At 48.1% G+C, this 18444-nt stretch overlaps 1 protein-coding gene across 2 annotated transcripts in view; it reads right to left on the bottom strand.

Moving 5' to 3' along the window:
• LOC123752327 (LIM/homeobox protein Lhx2) overlaps window positions 1-10636 on the bottom strand; it is a gene marked incomplete at its 5' end in the record, with an annotated part of 29499 nt that extends 18863 nt beyond the window's left edge. For both annotated transcript variants that reach the window (XM_069326481.1, XM_069326482.1), the window contains 2 exon segments: window positions 6545-6790; window positions 10503-10636. In XM_069326481.1, coding sequence (XP_069182582.1) covers window positions 6545-6790; window positions 10503-10636 — 380 coding nt within the window.
• Between the last annotated feature and the right edge of the window lie 7808 nt (window positions 10637-18444).

Raw genomic sequence — 18444 nt, 5'->3', positions numbered from 1 at the left:
GTTGTGGTGTTGTGGTTGTGGTTGTTGTGGTTGTGGGGTTGTGGTGTTGTGGTTGTGGTTGTTGTGGTTGTGGGGTTGTGGTGTTGTGGTTGTGGTTGTTGTGGTTGTGGGGTTGTGGTGTTGTGGTGTTGTGGTTGTGGTGTTGTGGTTGTTGTGGTTGTTGTGGTTGTGGTTGTTGTGGTTGTGGTGTTGTTAAGGTGGTTGTGGTGTTGTGGTTGTGGTGTTGTGGTTGTGGTTGTTGTGGTTGTGGTGTTGTAGTGTTGTAGTGTTGTGGTTGTGGTTGTTGTGGTGTTGTAATGTTGTGGTGTTGTGGTGTTGTAGTGTTGTAGTGTTGTGGTTGTGGTTGTTGTGGTTGTGGTGTTGTGGTGTTGTAGTGTTGTGGTTGTTGTGGTTGTGGTGTTGTGGTGTTGTAGTGTTGTGGTTGTGGTTGTGGTTGTTGTGGTGTTGTGGTGTTGTAGTGTTGTAGTGTTGTGGTTGTTGTGGTTGTGGTGTTGTAATGTTGTGGTGTTGTGGTTGTGGTGTTGTTAAGGTGGTTGTGGTGTTGTGGTTGTGGTGTTGTGGTTGTGGTGTTGTAATGTTGTGGTGTTGTGGTTGTGGTGTTGTTAAGGTGGTTGTGGTGTTGTGGTTGTGGTGTTGTTAAGGTGGTTGTGGTGTTGTGGTTGTGGTGTTGTTAAGGTGGTTGTGGTGTTGTGGTTGTGGTGTTGTGGTTGTGGTGTTGTAATGTTGTGGTGTTGTGGTTGTGGTGTTGTTAAGGTGGTTGTGGTGTTGTGGTTGTTGTTGTTGTGGTTATGGTGTTGTAATGTTGTGGTGTTGTGGTTGTGGTGTTGTTAAGGTGGTTGTGGTGTTGTGGTTGTGGTTGTGGTGTTGTGGTGTTGTAATGTTGTGGTGTTGTGGTTGTGGTGTTGTTAAGGTGGTTGTGGTGTTGTGGTTGTTGTTGTTGTGGTTATGGTGTTGTAATGTTGTGGTGTTGTGGTTGTGGTGTTGTTAAGGTGGTTGTGGTGTTGTTGTGGTGGTGGTTGTCGTATTATAGTTGATGGTTGTGGTGTTATTGTGTTGTTGTGGTTGGTGATTGTGGTGTTGTAATTGGTAGTTGTGGTGGTACATTCACACACACACACACACACACACACACACACACACACACACACACACACACACACACACACACACACACACACACACACACACACACACAGCCACACACACACAAAACACACTCACGGGCCTAGCGGATGAGTGGACAGCGCTCGAGGGTAGTAGTCCTAAAGACCCGGGTTCGATTCCCGGCCGAGACAGAAACAAATGAGCAGAGTTTCTTTCACCTTGACAACCCTGTTCACCTATCAGTAAATAGGTACCTGGGAAATAGACAGCTGCTACAGGCTGCTTCCTAGGGATGTGTGTGTGTGCTTATGTCAAAGAGAAATATAAAAAGTAGACATAATAGAGGAAAAATAGAATGGTTCGAGAGGCGGGGTCCAAGAGCTAATATCTCGATTCTGAAAGCACAAATAGTAAATACACATATACCCAAACCACACATAACTATTAATCCAACCCATCCTCTTAAGGTTTCCCAAAGTCAAGAAAATCTCCGTCAAAAGTTAAAAAAGTCAAAGTCAAAAACAGTCTCCGTGGTGTAGTGGTAAGACACTCACCTGGCGTTCCGCGAGCGCTATGTCATGGGTTCGTATCCTGGCCGGGGAGGATTTACTGGGCGCAATTCCTTAACTGTAGCCTCTGTTTAACGCAACAGTAAAATGTGTACTTGGATGAAAAAACGATTCTTCGCGGCAGGGGATCGTATTCCAGGGACCATAGGATTAAGGACTTGCCCGAAACGCTACGCGTACTAGTGGCTGTACAAGAATGTAACAACTCTTGTATATATCTCAAAAAAAAAAAAAATAATCAAGTTAAAGTGACCTCTCCTAACCTGCCAGAGGACCCAAAACAGAAAACGGAACAGTGCGTCACTTTCGCCAGCCGCTTCCATTTTGTATGACGGCCATTTTTGGGCCTTAGGTAACGCCTACGACCGAAAAGTGACGTTCCTTGTGGGAGGACACGTTGATTAATCAGCCTAAGTGCATCAGGAGTCGCTAGTCAACACCACCGGCCTGGTCAACACCACCGGCCTGGTCAACACCACCGGCCTGGTCAACACCACCGGCCTGGTCAACACCACCGGCCTGGTCAACACCACCGGCCTGGTCAACACCACCGGCCTGGTCAACACCACCGGCCTGGCCAACACCACCGGCCTGGCCAACACCACGGGTCTGGTCAACACCACCGGCCTGGCCAACACCACCGGCCTGGTCAACACCACCGGCCTGGCCAACACCACCGGCCTGGTCAACACCACCGGCCTGGCCAACACCACCGGCCTGGCCAACACCACCGGCCTGGTCAACACCACCGGCCTGGCCAACACCTCCGGCCTGGTCAACACCACCGGCCTGGTCAACACCACCGGCCTGGTCAACACCACCGGCCTGGCCAACACCACCGGCCTGGCCAACACCACCGGTCTGGTCAACACCACCGGCCTGGTCAACACCTCCGGCCTGGCCAACACCACCGGCCTGGTCAACACCTCCGGCCTGGCCAACACCACCGGCCTGGTCAACACCACCGGCCTGGCCAACACCACCGGCCTGGCCAACACCACCGGCCTGGTCAACACCACCGGCCTGGCCAACACCACCGGTCTGGTCAACACCACCGGCCTGGTCAACACCTCCGGCCTGGTCAACACCTCCGGCCTGGCCAACACCACCGGCCTGGTCAACAACACCGGCCTGGTCAACACCTCCGGCCTGGCCAACACCACCGGTCTGGTCAACACCACCGGCCTGGTCAACACCACCGGCCTGGTCAACACCACCGGCCTGGTCAACACCACCGGTCTGGTCAACACCACCGGCCTGGCCAACACCACCGGTCTGGTCAACACCACCGGCCTGGTCAACACCACCGGCCTGGTCAACACCACCGGCCTGGTCAACACCTCCGGCCTGGCCAACACCACCGGCCTGGTCAACAACACCGGCCTGGTCAACACCACCGGCCTGGTCAACACCACCGGCCTGGTCAACACCTCCGGCCTGGCCAACACCACCGGCCTGGTCAACAACACCGGCCTGGTCAACACCACCGGCCTGGTCAACACCACCGGCCTGGTCAACACCTCCGGCCTGGCCAACACCACCGGCCTGGTCAACAACACCGGCCTGGTCAACACCTCCGGCCTGGCCAACACCACCGGCCTGGTCAACAACACCGGCCTGCCCTCCCGTCCAGGCTATTGTCCCCACTTCCGTCGCGATAAAACCCATTATAAAAAAAAAAACCTAATTAATAAAATTGATAAATAAAATTAAAACAATAAATAGTAAAAATATTAATAAAAATTAAACTAATGAAAGTGTTGATAAAAATAATAAGAATTATAATTAATACTAATAATAATAAAAATAATAATAATAAGGCACTTGATTAAATGAACTATAAACAGAATTTCGATCACAGACAAAATTTGAGCCAATTTAATTAACCACCAAACAGTCTGTGCTTGTCAGGCGTAACTACCCCCCCCCCCCCTCACAAAACCGTCCTTGCACGAATATAATTGCCAGAAGAGACTTGTCTTGACACGAGTAATTCTCAGCTAAAAGCTTTTCCTGACCGGACTTGTGTCCCTGTCACAATGATGAATAGTTCATTAAAAGCTCCTTAGGTACCCTAATGGCTCCTTAAGAGGGTTTACTAGTTCCTTAGGTAGTTTAATAGCTGCTTGCTGGTTTACTAGCTCCCTTAATTCGGGGCTGGTTGTAAAGCCTGAACATGTGAGTCATCTTCAAGATCGTCACTGTTTAGCTTCATCCACACCGTCGCTACACAACCCGTTCTCGCACTTGCTTATAGTCAATATTGGCTTATTTAATAAGTGCATATGTGACATACTAATTGATTGTGAATATTTTAGTTTACCTTGAAAAGCTTCATATAAAACACCGACCTCACCTAACTTTCTTAGTATGTTAAGATTAATTACTAATTAATTAATTAATTAATTAATTAATTAATTAATTCTTAATTAATTAATTAATTCTTAATTACAATTATTACTTAACCTATACCATTGATAGGCTAAGTAATAATTGTAATTAAGAAGCAATAAGATGCTTATCTTAACATACTAAGAAGGTTAGGTGAGGTCGGTGTTTTCTATGAAGCTTTTCAAGGTAAACTAAAATATTCACACTCAATTAGTATGTCACATATGCACTTATTAAATGAGCCAATATTGACTATAAGCAAGTGCGAGAACGGGTTGCGCTACACTAACTCCGAAGACGTCTCTCATTACGTCCCTCTTCCCTCGCTAAGGTATTTATCGCAGAGTGAAGTCGTCTCGTTCTGGCTGCGTGTCAAGCACGGGTTCTTCTCTGCCTCGCTACTGTCTACAAAATATTTTCCTCGTTGTGATAATGTTGCCGAATTATCGCTCTTGTAGTGACGTGAAGTTTAGCTCACACAGAGTCTTTTTTTCGATATTCTTGCTAAATAGTCTTCCTCTATTTACTACTATTTCTACTATTCGTTTATCCTTCAGAAGACTTCGTATTGACTCTGCCGGCAGCTGGAATTGTGTGATTCAATCTCCTACGTGGGGGGGGGGGAAGTAACGATCATGTCTTCGTGCACTCTCAGTGTAAACTGTCTGCCCACAATTCCCCCACCTTGCTTGGCTGCCATCAGCCCCCTTCATGCACCTCTGTGACACTATACAATAGCATTTATTTATTGTCGTCATTACCTTGCACACTGCACATGCAAGGAGCACTGAGCGGTGGCTGAAGGCCTGTTATCCAGTGGCAACATTAGCCAAGAGTAACGTTGATTCAGGCTTGAATCAACGTTACTTTTGGATTGCCCACTAGGTATGTGATTGCTTTTTTGCAGTGACTGTCTTCTAATTGCGTGATAGCTTCCTTGTATCTACCTTCATATTTTGTATCGTCGCAAGTGGCCAAGAGCTAGATTCACGAAGCAGTTACGCAAGTACTTACGAACGTGTACATCTTTCCTCAATCTTCAACGGCTTTGGTTACATGTATTAAACAAGCATGGAAACTTCCCAATCAACTGTTGTTATTGTTATAAACAGCCTCCTGGTGCTTCGGAACTCATTAACTGTTTAATAATTGTAAACAAAGCCGCCAGATTTTGAGAAAAGATATACAGGTTCGTAAGTTCTTACGCAACTGCTTCGTGAATCCGGGTCCAGCTTAGTGCAGTAGCCCCATCTTTTTCAGCTCCAACGGATACATATGGTCAGGCCTCCCAGCCTTTTTCTAACTCTAACTCCCTTCTAACTGCCTAACTCCCTCTCAGGTGCCCCATTACTTCATCATCTGTTACCAATATATCCTGCAACTACACAGCCTGGTCACAATACCGTGCTATATACAGCGGGCCGTCCGGTGGGGGGACCAGGACGCTGCATGGATCGATCACGCCGTCCTGCTCCAAAGAATTTCTCATATTCTACAACCCTTTGTAATTCACACATTGACCAGTTCTAATTAGAGATGCCTACATGGAATCATTACTGAATATCTGTTATATGTCCTGGCTAGTTTTTTTCTTTACTTAGTCCCTTTATTTTCTACAATATGTCCGCCTGATAATATCCAATGGTGTTGGTCGTAATATTGTGGAGAGGCTCATATTTAAGCTTAATATTATTTCCTCAATATTTCGAAGTGTGGTGAGTTCCTGTTTTGTGTCTGTAGTCTGGCATTTATTATGTATTACCATATTACCAACAGTAATATGGGGATACATAATGGGAACTGTTGCATCTCCTTGTATCACAGATGAGTTTATTTATTAAAGCCACATACATGTCCTCAACTGTGAATGTATCTACACACTTAAACTAAATTGAACTCAGGCTGAACTTGACTTTTCCATTTTATGTTTATTGATTTGTGAGCCAAGAGGCACTCATGGTCTAGACTGACCTTATGAAGGCTGAGAATGTTCCACTAATGTTCTAAGGTCAACAGAAAATTTAAAGAACCGCTATTAAGACGTTTGTATAATAGCTACTGAGAAATCCTCCGCAAAAAAAAAAAAAATTGTCCAGCAGAAAACTTTCTTTGGCCTAGTCAGAGACCGGGCCGCTGGAACATTGATCCCATTATAAGAATGGTTACATTTTATTTATCCAAATTGGCTGAGCCATTGAAGTATTAGAACGATTACAGACAATCATACACACACAAAAAAAACAGACACAAATACCAACAGATGAACGAACGCAAACTCATATACTCACAGCCTCACAAACAGAATATCAAGCCCACTAGAGACATATTTCCCATCACTCAAAACATGAATTAAAATTAAAACCTGAAAATCAGCTTTCGAACGCTGCTGCATTTACTAACACTTAGCTATATGTTGATGGCCCCCACCGATATCGGGACTGAGAAACATTTTCCCATCCGTGAGTGAAAGAGATACTTACCCATACCAGGCGTCAGAGGCGTTAGGGGCGGCAAGTCCTCCGTCGGTAACTTTCTCTTTCTAGGTCTCCCCTTCTGAGCCGCCCCTACGCCGTTGTAGAAAGCGAGGCGGGGCGTGGCCGGAGAGAGGGGCGGGTACGACATGCCCGCAGACACGCCCACTGCCTCCATTTCTGCCTCGGATTGGAGGATGAGTTCGTAGTGTGGGCGGCAGTAGACTGCTCCGTCTCGCATCCCGAAGTGGTCGCCTGTGGAGGAGACGCAGAGGTGGGGTATATATAGTCTCCTGGTCCAGGTCGTGTTGGTACTGGGGGGGGGGGTTGTGGTGGTAGTGGTACTGGTAGTGATAGTTGTGGTACTGATAGTGGTTGTTTTGGTGCTCGTGGTAGTGGTATTGGTGGTGGTGGTGGTAATGGTTGATTTTGGTAGTGCGGGTTGTGGTACTGGTAGTGGTTGAGGTGCTATTGGTGGTACTGGTACTGGAGGCAACGAGGTGGCGGTGTTGCTGGTACTAGTAGTGGTATTGGTACTTACTATCGTTTGTGGTGATAGCAGTGTTTTTAATGGTGTGATAGTAGTGTTTGGATGGTGGTGGTGGTGGTGGTACTAGTACTAGAAACGGGAAGATGAACCGTTACAGCCGCCCGTTACACAAACAAGGGGGGGTAACACTACCCCCCTGTTTGTGGGGGGTAACACTACCCCCCCTGTTTGTGGGGGGTAACACTACCCCCCTGTTTGTGGGGGGTACCACTACCCCCCTGTTTGTGGGGGTAACACTACCCCCCTGTTTGTGGGGGGTAACACTACCCCCCTGTTTGTGGGGGGTAACACTACCCCCCCTGTTTGTGGGGGGTAACACTACCCCCCCTGTTTGTGGGGGGTAACACTACCCCCCTGTTTGTGGGGGGTAACACTACCCCTCTGTTTGTGGGGGGTAACACTACTCCCCTGTTTGTGGGGGGTAACACTACCCCCTGTTTGTTTGGGGGTAACGCGTGTCCAGGTCTTCTTAGTGTAGTCCTCCCTTAAATATAAAAAAAAAACTTGCCATGTGTCAATGTAAGAGGGACACAACAACCATTCCTTATATAATATCTGATATTATTTTTGGCATCGTAAAATCACACACTTAACACATGACCTCGACGTAAGAGGTTTCACGAAAATTCAGTTAACACAGAGGTATACAAACTTGACAAATGTGCACATTAACATTATGCTTCTCTGGCTTGCCGCTTCTCTCTCACTCTCTCTCTCTCTCTCTCTCCTCTCTCTCTCTCTCTCTCTCTCTCTCTCTCTCTCTCTCTCTCTCTCTCTCTCTCTCTCTCTCTCTCTCTCTCTCTCTCTCTCTCTCTCTCTCTCTCTCTCTCTCTCTCTCGTGATCTAGGAGAGGTTGAGAAGACAATAGCGAAGGAGACACCTTCTAGAGAACAAAGGGCAAGGAGTACACAAAGGGAAGGCTTCCCAGAAACGTTCAGAATACTCTGGAAAATAGATAGGAAGGACAAGAATGGAAGAACCAGTGAACAAAAACGGAAGACAAATGTGCGGACGAGACAGAAGAATACAGAGAAAAAAACTTGATATCGGGTCCAAGAGCTGGAACTCAACCCTCCAGGATCACAGGTATGTGATTGCCCCCCATGTGAGCACACACACACGAACATCAAGGGGAATATAATGCCTTCCGCCTCACAGCTCATTATCAAGTGAGATGAGAAAGTTATGGCATCAAAAAGAGAGAGAGAGAAAAAAAAATTCATCCATGAAAAGGGAATTTTGAACACTGCCTCGTAATTAATTTCCAAACCTCCAAACGAAATGGTTTAACAGCATCCACACACACACAGGTTTAAACGTTGATCATATTCTCTATTTCAGGAATTTTTTTTTAAATTGCAAATAAAAATGTTCATTAATAAAAATATATAAACCAAATAAAGTTTATATACATATATATATATATATATATATATATATATATATATATATATATATATATATATATATATATATATATAATATATATACATATGTATGTTTTTTGAACATATATGTAGAAAACGAGATGTGTTCTGCACTTGTGAAAAGAAACTTGAAAGTTTAACTCTAAAAAAACTTAATTTTGCAATTTTATTATACCTGACTAAACGACACGTTTTGCTAAACTTTTCTCAGCATCTTCTGAAGCAGAGGGAAAGTGAATTCAAAAATTTCCACATGTGACAGAATGTATTACAGGTAGGATGAGGTGAGGTGTTACCCAATCGTGAGGGCTGGTTAATCTTGCCCTGCATTCTCATTGGTCGGCTGGGGGGTGGGCAGTAAGTATGGGGTAAGTTGGCAGCTCTGGTTTGGTCTTGGTGTTAGTTGGGTGGAAGTGTTTGATATATAGTGATTGGACTATACCTAATCTCTTATTATTGTTGTATTTGTCGATTCTTTTGGTAGACAAAGATTTAATGTTGAACATGGCAGGACAGCGGCCATGAGGGGGGGGGGGGGGGGGGTAGAGAGAGAGAGAACTATCAGGAGAAAGCGCCAAGCCTTTACGACTATATAGCACTGGGAAGAGGTCAGGATAAGGATTTGGGATGGGACGGGGGAAAGAAATGGTGCCCAACCACTCGGACAGTCGGGAATTGAACGCCGACCTGCAAGAAACGAGACCGTTGCTCTACCGTCCAGCCCAAGTGGTTGAAAGGGGGGGGGGGGTAGCTGGAGAGACTGATAAACAGAGAGACGTCAAGAAAAACAACTTCAACATAAAGACGGAAAAAATCAAACAGAACGAGCTGCAGAGGTGATCGTTGAGGCAAGTTTATTAAACAGCTTCAAAAAAAGAAGAAGTTCGAAGAAAAGCTGAAGAAATGAAGGTAATTACATTAGTTGACATTGAGAAGGAGAGACCAATAGACCAGTTAGATGTCTTTCTCCACCTGCATCTCGATCGGCTGCCTTGTGGTGGTATGGAGCCACTGCTGGGCCCAATAAACACATCGAGGTGCGTACCCTCGCAAAGTGAACTACCACAACCTGGAAAAAGGTTGACTGCCCAAGAAAGTACTGAAGTTAATTCTGAAATTAATTTCAGAATTTCTTAATTTAATTTCAATAATTTCTGGTTAATTCTTCAGAAAGTACTGAAGTTTTACAGATGAAAAAGGTGAAAAATCACACGAACAAACCCACAAGGGCCGTGATGAGGGATCGTTTTGGTCATTTGATACATCACGCTATTGTGATTTCTGCGTGTAGTGAAAAATCCCCTTTGAAAACTGAACACATGGAAGAGAGCGAGGCTGAACCTGACCCCTACCGTGGGTACTAAAGCCCTGAGTATTCACTTAGTTGTGCTTGCGATGGGGTTGAGCTTCAGCTCATGGGTCCCTTTGGTCTACTTGAAATATGCCACTGTTGGATACATACAATAGATCACTACAACCTGGTGAAGGACTAGATAACAGAAAAGCAGCCAATGTATTTCAAGTATATATAATGGCTATGTAACCTGGCATATATTTACCATAGAAGTTGGAAAATATTCTACAGGGAGGAGAATGGACCACTTAAGAGATTCCAGGAGTCATCACGGGCCGACAACGGTAAGTATAGGGAAGGGAACTCGTGGCTGGCAAACCTAATCGTATGTGATTTAACGAGAAACATAAGACAATAAGGTGAAGAGGACGCAAACTTTAGAAAACAAAAGAGGACGCATTTTAAAGCTGTCGTGAGACCTTTGGCACCACGCCTCACAGAAAACTAATCCCCATCTTGGAAAAGCAGGATAGGATATATGAAAGAATATGGTGCAGGATGAGATATCCTACCACACACACACCCACCCACACACACACACACACCCACCCACACACACACACACACCCACACACCCACACACACACACCCACCCATACACACACCCACACACCCACACACACACACCCAACTTACCTTTATGAAGTTGGACATGACAGGAGGCGCAGGTGAAGCAGTGGAGATGAAAGACATGATGTCGCGCCCTCATAACCAGCTCCTGGGGCGAGATGTCCAGGCCGCAGCGCCCGCACCGCCCACACCCGAATATCCTGCAGGACAACCCCCAGGAAATGCATTTACTTAATTGCAGAAAAAAGGAGCGTTTATTAACACTGACTTGTCCAGTTTTGGGGCCACCGGAAACATCACTTCCGGCCTCTCTCTCTCTTTAGTCTCTCCCAGCTCATGTCTCTCCTCACTCTAGTGTCTCTCTCTTCTCATTCTAGTGTGTCTCTCTTCTCATTCTAGTGTGTCTCTCTTCTCACTCTAGTGTGTCTCTCATCACTCTAGTGTGTCTCTCTTCTCACTCTAGTGTGTCTCTCCTCACTCTAGTGTGTCTCTCTTCTCACTCTAGTGTGTCTCTCCTCACTCTAGTGTGTCTCTCCTCACTCTAGTGTATCTCTCTTCTCATTCTAGTGTGTCTCTCTTCTCACTCTAGTGTGTCTCTCCTCACTCTAGTGTGTCTCTCTTCTCACTCTAGTGTGTCTCTCCTCACTCTAGTGTGTCTCTCCTCACTCTAGTGTGAGTGAGTACTCTCCCAACACCAAGCGAAACGCTTCGAAAGAGACGAATGTTGTCTATGCCTTTAGGTGACCACTTAGGGACTGACAGCCCCACCTATCTCAATATATAGGCAAGACCAAAACGTATGTTATTATGCATAAACATTACAACTTTATGAAAGATCAAATTTCTTTACACAACCAGACCATCAGCAGAGATATCCTGACTAACAACACATAAATAATATTGACTGATACAACGATATCTGATGATTAGACATAGCTGGAGCACTACATGTTAAACACACACACACACACACACACACCTAATAGCCAGCTTGCAGTTAAGTACTTTCTACCATCTGCGAGAGCAAGACAGTACTGTCATCTGCTGCCTCAGTCGACCAGCGTGAATGCGGGGGCCCATGCATTCGAATCTAAGGCACTACGGGCTCACCATAGCCCGTGCTACTTGGAACTTTTTGTTCCAGGTAGCGAATCTTTAACAACAACAACATTCGAATGCAGTGTGAATGCCCATCATCTTGCCGTGGTGATTCCTCACCTTGTTGTTGTTTTAGATTCAGCTACTGGGAACAAAAAGTTCCAAGTAGCACGGGCTATGGTGAGCCCGTAGTGGACTTACCTGGCACAGGAGCGGGGCTGTGTCGATACCTCACCTGCTACATTCCTTATATAATGTTAAATCTTCTAATTTATTTTCACTTCTCAACCAGAGCGGAAAACGTGTCCTTAAGCTACACATCTGGCTCAAGAAACTGTAGAAAGTGATATTTGCAGAGTACATATGTAGAGAAGGTTCCTGCTCTCCCTCCTGGTGCAGGTGGTGAGCTCTCCTTGCCTCCTGGTGCAGGTGGTGAGCTCTCCTTGCCTCCTGCTGCAGGTGGTGAGCTCTCCGTGCCTCCTGCTGCAGGTGGTGAGCTCTCCGTGCCTCCTGCTGCAGGTGGTGAGCTCTCCGTGCCTCCTGCTGCAGGTGGTGAGCTCTCCTTGCCTCCTGCTGCAGGTGGTGAGCTCTCCTTGCCTCCTGGTGCAGGTGGTGAGCTCTCCTTGCCTCCTGCTGCAGGTAGGGGAGCTCTCCTTGCCTCCTGCTGCAGGTGGGGAGCTTCCCCCTGCCTCCTGCTGCAGGTGGGGAGCTCTCCGTGCCTCCTGCTGCAGGTGGTGAGCTCTCCGTGCCTCCTGCTGCAGGTGGTGAGCTCTCCTTGCCTCCTGCTGCAGGTGGTGAGCTCTCCTTGCCTCCTGGTGCAGGTGGTGAGCTCTCCTTGCCTCCTGCTGCAGGTAGGGGAGCTCTCCTTGCCTCCTGCTGCAGGTGGGGAGCTTCCCCCTGCCTCCTGCTGCAGGTGGGGAGCTCTCCGTGCCTCCTGCTGCAGGTGGTGAGCTCTCCGTGCCTCCTGCTGCAGGTGGTGAGCTCTCCGTGCCTCCTGCTGCAGGTGGTGAGCTCTCCGTGCCTCTTGCTGCAGGTGGGGAGCTCCCCCGTGCCTCCTGCTGCAGGTGGTGAGCTCTCCGTGCCTTCTGCTGCAGGTGGGGAGTTTTCCCCCTGCCTCCTGCTGCAGGTGGTGAGCTCTCCGTGCCTCCTGCTGCAGGTGGTGAGCTCTCCGTGCCTCCTGCTGCAGGTGGTGAGCTCTCCGTGCCTCCTGCTGCAGGTGGTGAGCTCTCCGTGCCTCCTGCTGCAGGTGGGGAGCTCTCCGTGCCTCCTGCTGCAGGTGGTGAGCTCTCCTTGCCTCCTGCTGCAGGTGGGGAGCTCTCCGTGCCTCCTGCTGCAGGTGGTGAGCTCTCCGTGCCTCCTGCTGCAGGTGGTGAGCTCTCCTTGCCTCCTGCTGCAGGTGGTGAGCTCTCCGTGCCTCCTGCTGCAGGTGGTGAGCTCTCCGTGCCTCCTGGTGCAGGTGGTGAGCTCTCCTTGCCTCCTGCTGCAGGTGGTGAGCTCTCCGTGCCTCCTGCTGCAGGTGGTGAGCTCTCCGTGCCTCCTGCTGCAGGTGGTGAGCTCTCCGTGCCTCCTGCTGCAGGTGGTGAGCTCTCCGTGCCTCCTGCTGCAGGTGGTGAGCTCTCCGTACCTCCTGCTGCAGGTGGGGAGCTCTCCGTGCCTCCTGCTGCAGGTGGTGAGCTCTCCGTGCCTCCTGGTGCAGGTGGTGCGCTCTCCTTGCCTCCTGCTGCAGGTGGTGAGCTCTCCGTGCCTCCTGGTGCAGGTGGTGAGCTCTCCGTGCCTCCTGCTGCAGATGGGGAGCTCTCTGTGCCTCCTGCTGCAGGTGGTGAGCTCTCCGTGCCTCCTGCTGCAGGTGGTGAGCTCTCCGTGCCTCCTGCTGCAGGTGGTGAGCTCTCCGTGCCTCCTGCTGCAGGTGGGGAGCTCTCCGTGCCTCCTGGTGCAGGTGGTGAGCTCTCCGTGCCTCCTGCTGCAGGTGGTGAGCTCTCCTTGCCTCCTGCTGCAGATGGTGAGCTCTCCTTGCCTCCTGCTGCAGATGGTGAGCTCTCCTTGCCTCCTGCTGCAGGTGGGGAGCTTCCCCCTGCCTCCTGCTGCAGGTGGTGAGCTCTCCGTGCCTCCTGCTGCAGGTGGTGAGCTCTCCTTGCCTCCTGCTGCAGGTGGGGAGCTTCCCCCTGCCTCCTGCTGCAGGTAGGGGAGCTCTCCTTGCCTCCTGCTGCAGGTGGTATTTCCCAGGTGGTGGTTCCCAGGTGATGGTTCCCAGGTGGTGGTTCCCAGGTGGTGGTTCCCAGGTGGTGGTTCCCAGGTGGTGGTTCCCACCTGCAGCAGGAAGAGGGACATAAAGGTGGAGTAGAGCGGCCTCCTCCCAGCTGGACCATTAGCCAGCCTGGCCATCGCCACCACCGCCCCGCCGCTCGTATGTTAATGCTCACAAAACTGGTTCCCTTCGCCAGCACATGTAGATGAGCAACCCTTGGCTTAGAACCAGGTGGTGGGGGAGGGGGGGGGAGGGAATGGTTGATTGTTGGGGGGAGATGGATAGTTGAACGATGAGGGGGGGGGGGCAATTGAGGTCAGTGGTGATCCGTACCGCCTGTTCAGTAGTTAGTAATTCAGTTTAGTTCCACCACCTGCTCCTAGACACATGTTTGATCCTTGGGGGGGGGGGAGCATGGAAGAGGAGGAGGGGAAGGGGAGATTTAGGAAAGGGGGGTGTAAAGGGGAGGTTAAAGGGGAGAGGGGGGGGGGGGAAAGGGGGGAGGATCATTGTTGTGCACTTGGAGTGGGACTTGAGTGGCGAGGGATGACACTCGTACTCAAGATACCAGCCATTGATTATCTCCAGCGAGTGTGAGAAGGGGGGGGGGGGGTGATGAGCCCATATTTTCCCAGGTAAGTGCCGCCTCCTGTTGATCGATGAGCTTGTTGGTGCAGGAGTGCCGTGCGAGCGGAAGGGGCCTCTCTGTTGTATGCCCGCTTGTTGGAGTGGATAAAACTCTACTGGTCGTGTGTGTGTTAGCTACTGCGGCCTGCGGGAGCCAGTTGTTAGCTCTTGGACCCGTCTTTCTAACCGTCGCTTGTCTAATTTTCTGTCGTATCTACTAATTATATGTCATCTCTCTCTCTCTCTCTCTCTCTCTCTCTCTCTCTCTCTCTCTCTCTCTCTCTCACACACACACACACACACACACACACACACACACACACACACACACACACACACACACACACACACACACATACACACACACACACACACAGGGTCGTCAGAAAGAACTTTTTCAGTGTCAGGGTAGTTTACAGGTGGAATGCATTAGGCAGTGATGTGGTGGAGGCTGACTCCATACACACTTTCAAAAGTAGATATGATAGAGCCCAGTAGGCTCACGAATCTGTACACCAGTTAATGGACAGTTGAGAGGCGGGACCAAAGAGCCAAAGCTCAACCCTCGCAAGCACAACTAGGTGAGTACAACTAGGCGAGTACACACACACGCAACCCTAGGATACAGCCGGTTGCACCTGTCTAACTCCCAGGTGCCTATTTACTGCTAGGTGAACAGAGGCATCACATGAGAGAACTTCTACACCTTTGTTTCCGCCTCTACCGGGAACCCATGCAGGCCCTTTGGACTATGGGTCCCAGGCGCTGCGTGGGAGCCATAGCTCAAAAAAACTAAAATCACATAAGGGGCATAACTGGCAAACCCCTCACAGTGTTCAAGAGAGAACTGGATAAGCACCTCCAAAGGATACCTGATCAACCAGGCTGTGACTCATACGTCAGGCTGCGGGCAGCCGCGTCCAACAGCCTGGTTGATCAGTCCAGCAATCAGGAGGCCTGGTCGACGACCGGGCCGCGGGACGCTAAGCCCCGGAAGCACCTCAAGGTAACCTCAAGGTAAGGTAAGGTCCCACTCAACCAAACTCGATGAAATAAACAGTAAAATCATGACTAACCAACACACACATTTCACTCGCTCAACTCCATCACGATCTAAACCACGAAATATAATCCTCGAGAAGCAGCGACAGAGACAATAAAAGTGCATAGTTTATAAGGTGTAAAATCATTAGAAAGTCCTGATCGCACGAAGATGGTCCACGGACACCTGATTACATTCTTATTTAAGTTTCTGGATGATGGTCTAATGCAGTTTCAGCCCCGCTCCTGTGTCAGGTAAGTCCACACGGGCTCACCATAGCCCGTGCTACTTGGAACATTTTGTTCCCAGTAGCTGAATCTTAAACTACAACATGGTCTAATGTTGGCCAGCGTTGAGTATGCTGCTGATGTTATTCTAGCTACGTGTACCTCAGGAATCAGACCTGGTGTTATATCAACATTACTCTGATGTTACCTTGTTGAACTCTAAAGTTCTTTGCCCCTAGTCGTTTCAGAGAGGAAGTTCCCTGTCATTGTGTCTCCTGGCTGTCGTTTCCATTTTGATCACCTTACACTTGTTGCTGTTGAAATCAACTAGCCATTAGTCTTCTAGGAGAATTCTTCATCTACCTCGACTTTTCTGATTAAATTTATATCGTATGAAAATGTTGATATTTTAGTACGCTTCCCCCATATAGTTAAAGATTCGTAGAATGAGATCTAGCACTGAAGACTGAGGGACTCCGTTTGTTTTCCTACGTCAGTCCGACTTCTCGCTGCGACACTCTCGCTCCTCTCTAATATGATGCTGTAGTCTATTATTAAGTTCTTCGTCAAAAGCTTTTTTTGGAACCCGAGACATGCTCAATCTGCCCATCGATGCCTTATTTTCTTATTAAGTCTTATTATGTCTTATTGTCTTATTTATTATTGGTATGTCTTATTTTCGTTCGTTTACCACAGATCTCTCGTCTTGAATTGTCTTCCCTAAGGCCTTCTTGGGGCGTTATCTTGAGATGATTTCGGGGCTTTAGTGTCCCCGCGGCCCGGTCCTCGACCAGGCCTCCACCCAAAGGAAGCAGCCCGTGACAGCTGACTAACAGCCCAGGTACCTATTTTACTGCTAGGTAACAGGGGGCATAGGGTGAAAGAAACTTTGCCCATTGTTTCTCGCCGGCGCCCGGGATCGACCCCCGGGACCACAGGATCACAAGTCCAGCGTGCTGTCCACTCGGCCGACCGGCTCCCTGGGGCGTGTTTACATATCTAATCCTCACTAGAAATTTACTAGTGTTATTGTTATCGTTCCTGCCAGTAATTGCTGGGACGCTCGTGTGTGTTTGTGTGTGTGTGTGTGTGTGTGTGTGTGTGTGTGTGTGTGTGTGTGTGTGTGTGTGTGTGTGTGTGTGTGTGTGTGTGTGTGTGTGTGTACTCACCTATTTGTGCTTGCAGGATCGAGCATTGGCTCTTGGATACCTGTATGTGTGTGTGTGTGTGTGTGTGTGTGTGTGTGTGTGTGTGTGTGTGTGTGTGTGTGTGTGTGTGTGTGTGTGTGTGTGTGTGTGTTGTGCATCTAACACGTGCAAAAAACACACACACACACACACCAAACAGAGAGGAACTCGGCTGACAAACACAAAACACAGGAGGTCCACAAGCTGCTGCACTTCCCGTAAGTTCGGTAAAGTGAAATCGTCGCGCGGCTCATAAAAAAAAAAAAAAACACCCGCTAATGAACAATATTCCGGGAAAGATATTCGGATAAGAACGCATAATACAGCAATATAATATTATCTAAGGATACCCTCGGGGGTTCCGAATTTGCATAGAGAACGGGACAAAAAAGGAGGCAATAAAAAAAAAAAAGAGGGTGACAAAGTACTAGGGGAGAAAGACAGAGACGCAGACACAGACTCAGACACAGACACAGAAACGCAGACACAGACAGACACGCTGACACAGACTCAGACACAGACAGAGACGCTGACACAGACAGAGACGCTGACACAGACAGAGACGCTGACACAGACAGAGACACAGACATAGACGCAGACACAGACGCAGACACAGACTCAGACACAGACACAGACAGACACGCTGACACAGACACAGACGCAGACACAGACAGAGACGCAGACACAGACACAGACACAGACAGAGACGCAGACACAGACGCAGACACAGACTCAGACAAAGAGACAAAGAGATCGAGACAGAGACAGAACAAAAAATATATAAAAACAGAAAGCAGCCAAAAATATTTTGCAAATTTCAAGGTTATATAGAGATAAAAGAAAGGGGAAATAATAGAGAAAACCAGATAATAAGACAAGTTTGGAAGAGAGAACTAGATGAGATGTGGGAAAGGATGAAGTGAGGATTAGAATAGGAATTAAAATTAGAAAAGACTGAGGTGAAGTGAGGGGGGTGAGGGGAAGTGGGAGGGGAAAGGGGGGAGGGGGAGGTTACGGAAGGGAGATAACAGTGTGGTCAATCAGGAAAGTCCTCTGGGCCTCCCCCCCCCCCCACTCCCTTCCCTTCCCAGATACCTTCTCCACCCTCCTAGGTTATCAGCCATATCAGTTAGTGCTTGTTATCCATACGCCTACGATGATATATGTATGTATGTATATATATATATATATATATATATATATATATATATATATATATATATAATATATATATATATATAATATATATATATATATATTGACACATTCAGACATAGGTAAAGAAACTTGAGAATGGTCCAGGATGGACCGAAACGTCGTCGTCCCTTCACCTTCTAGTGTGTGGTCCTGGTCAACATAGGTAAAAAAACTCGGTACCTATACTTGAATAGGGAGAATACTCCACAATTACTATACACTGACCTTCAAATGTTTACAAATGCTCCATAAATGCTCCTAAGTGACATTCCATGCACCTGTGGTCTATATATAACACGAGAACATCCCCCAATATCTCAAATGTTCTACTTATGCCTAATTTTAGACTTCCTGAAGTGAACGAAGCTCTAAAAAGGTACATATG

The sequence above is a fragment of the Procambarus clarkii genome, chromosome 18 (assembly GCF_040958095.1).
Source record: "Procambarus clarkii isolate CNS0578487 chromosome 18, FALCON_Pclarkii_2.0, whole genome shotgun sequence".
Lineage (NCBI taxonomy): Eukaryota > Metazoa > Arthropoda > Malacostraca > Decapoda > Cambaridae > Procambarus > Procambarus clarkii.
Note: the sequence above shows the minus strand (reverse complement) of the source record. Positions and strands in the feature narration are given on the sequence as shown.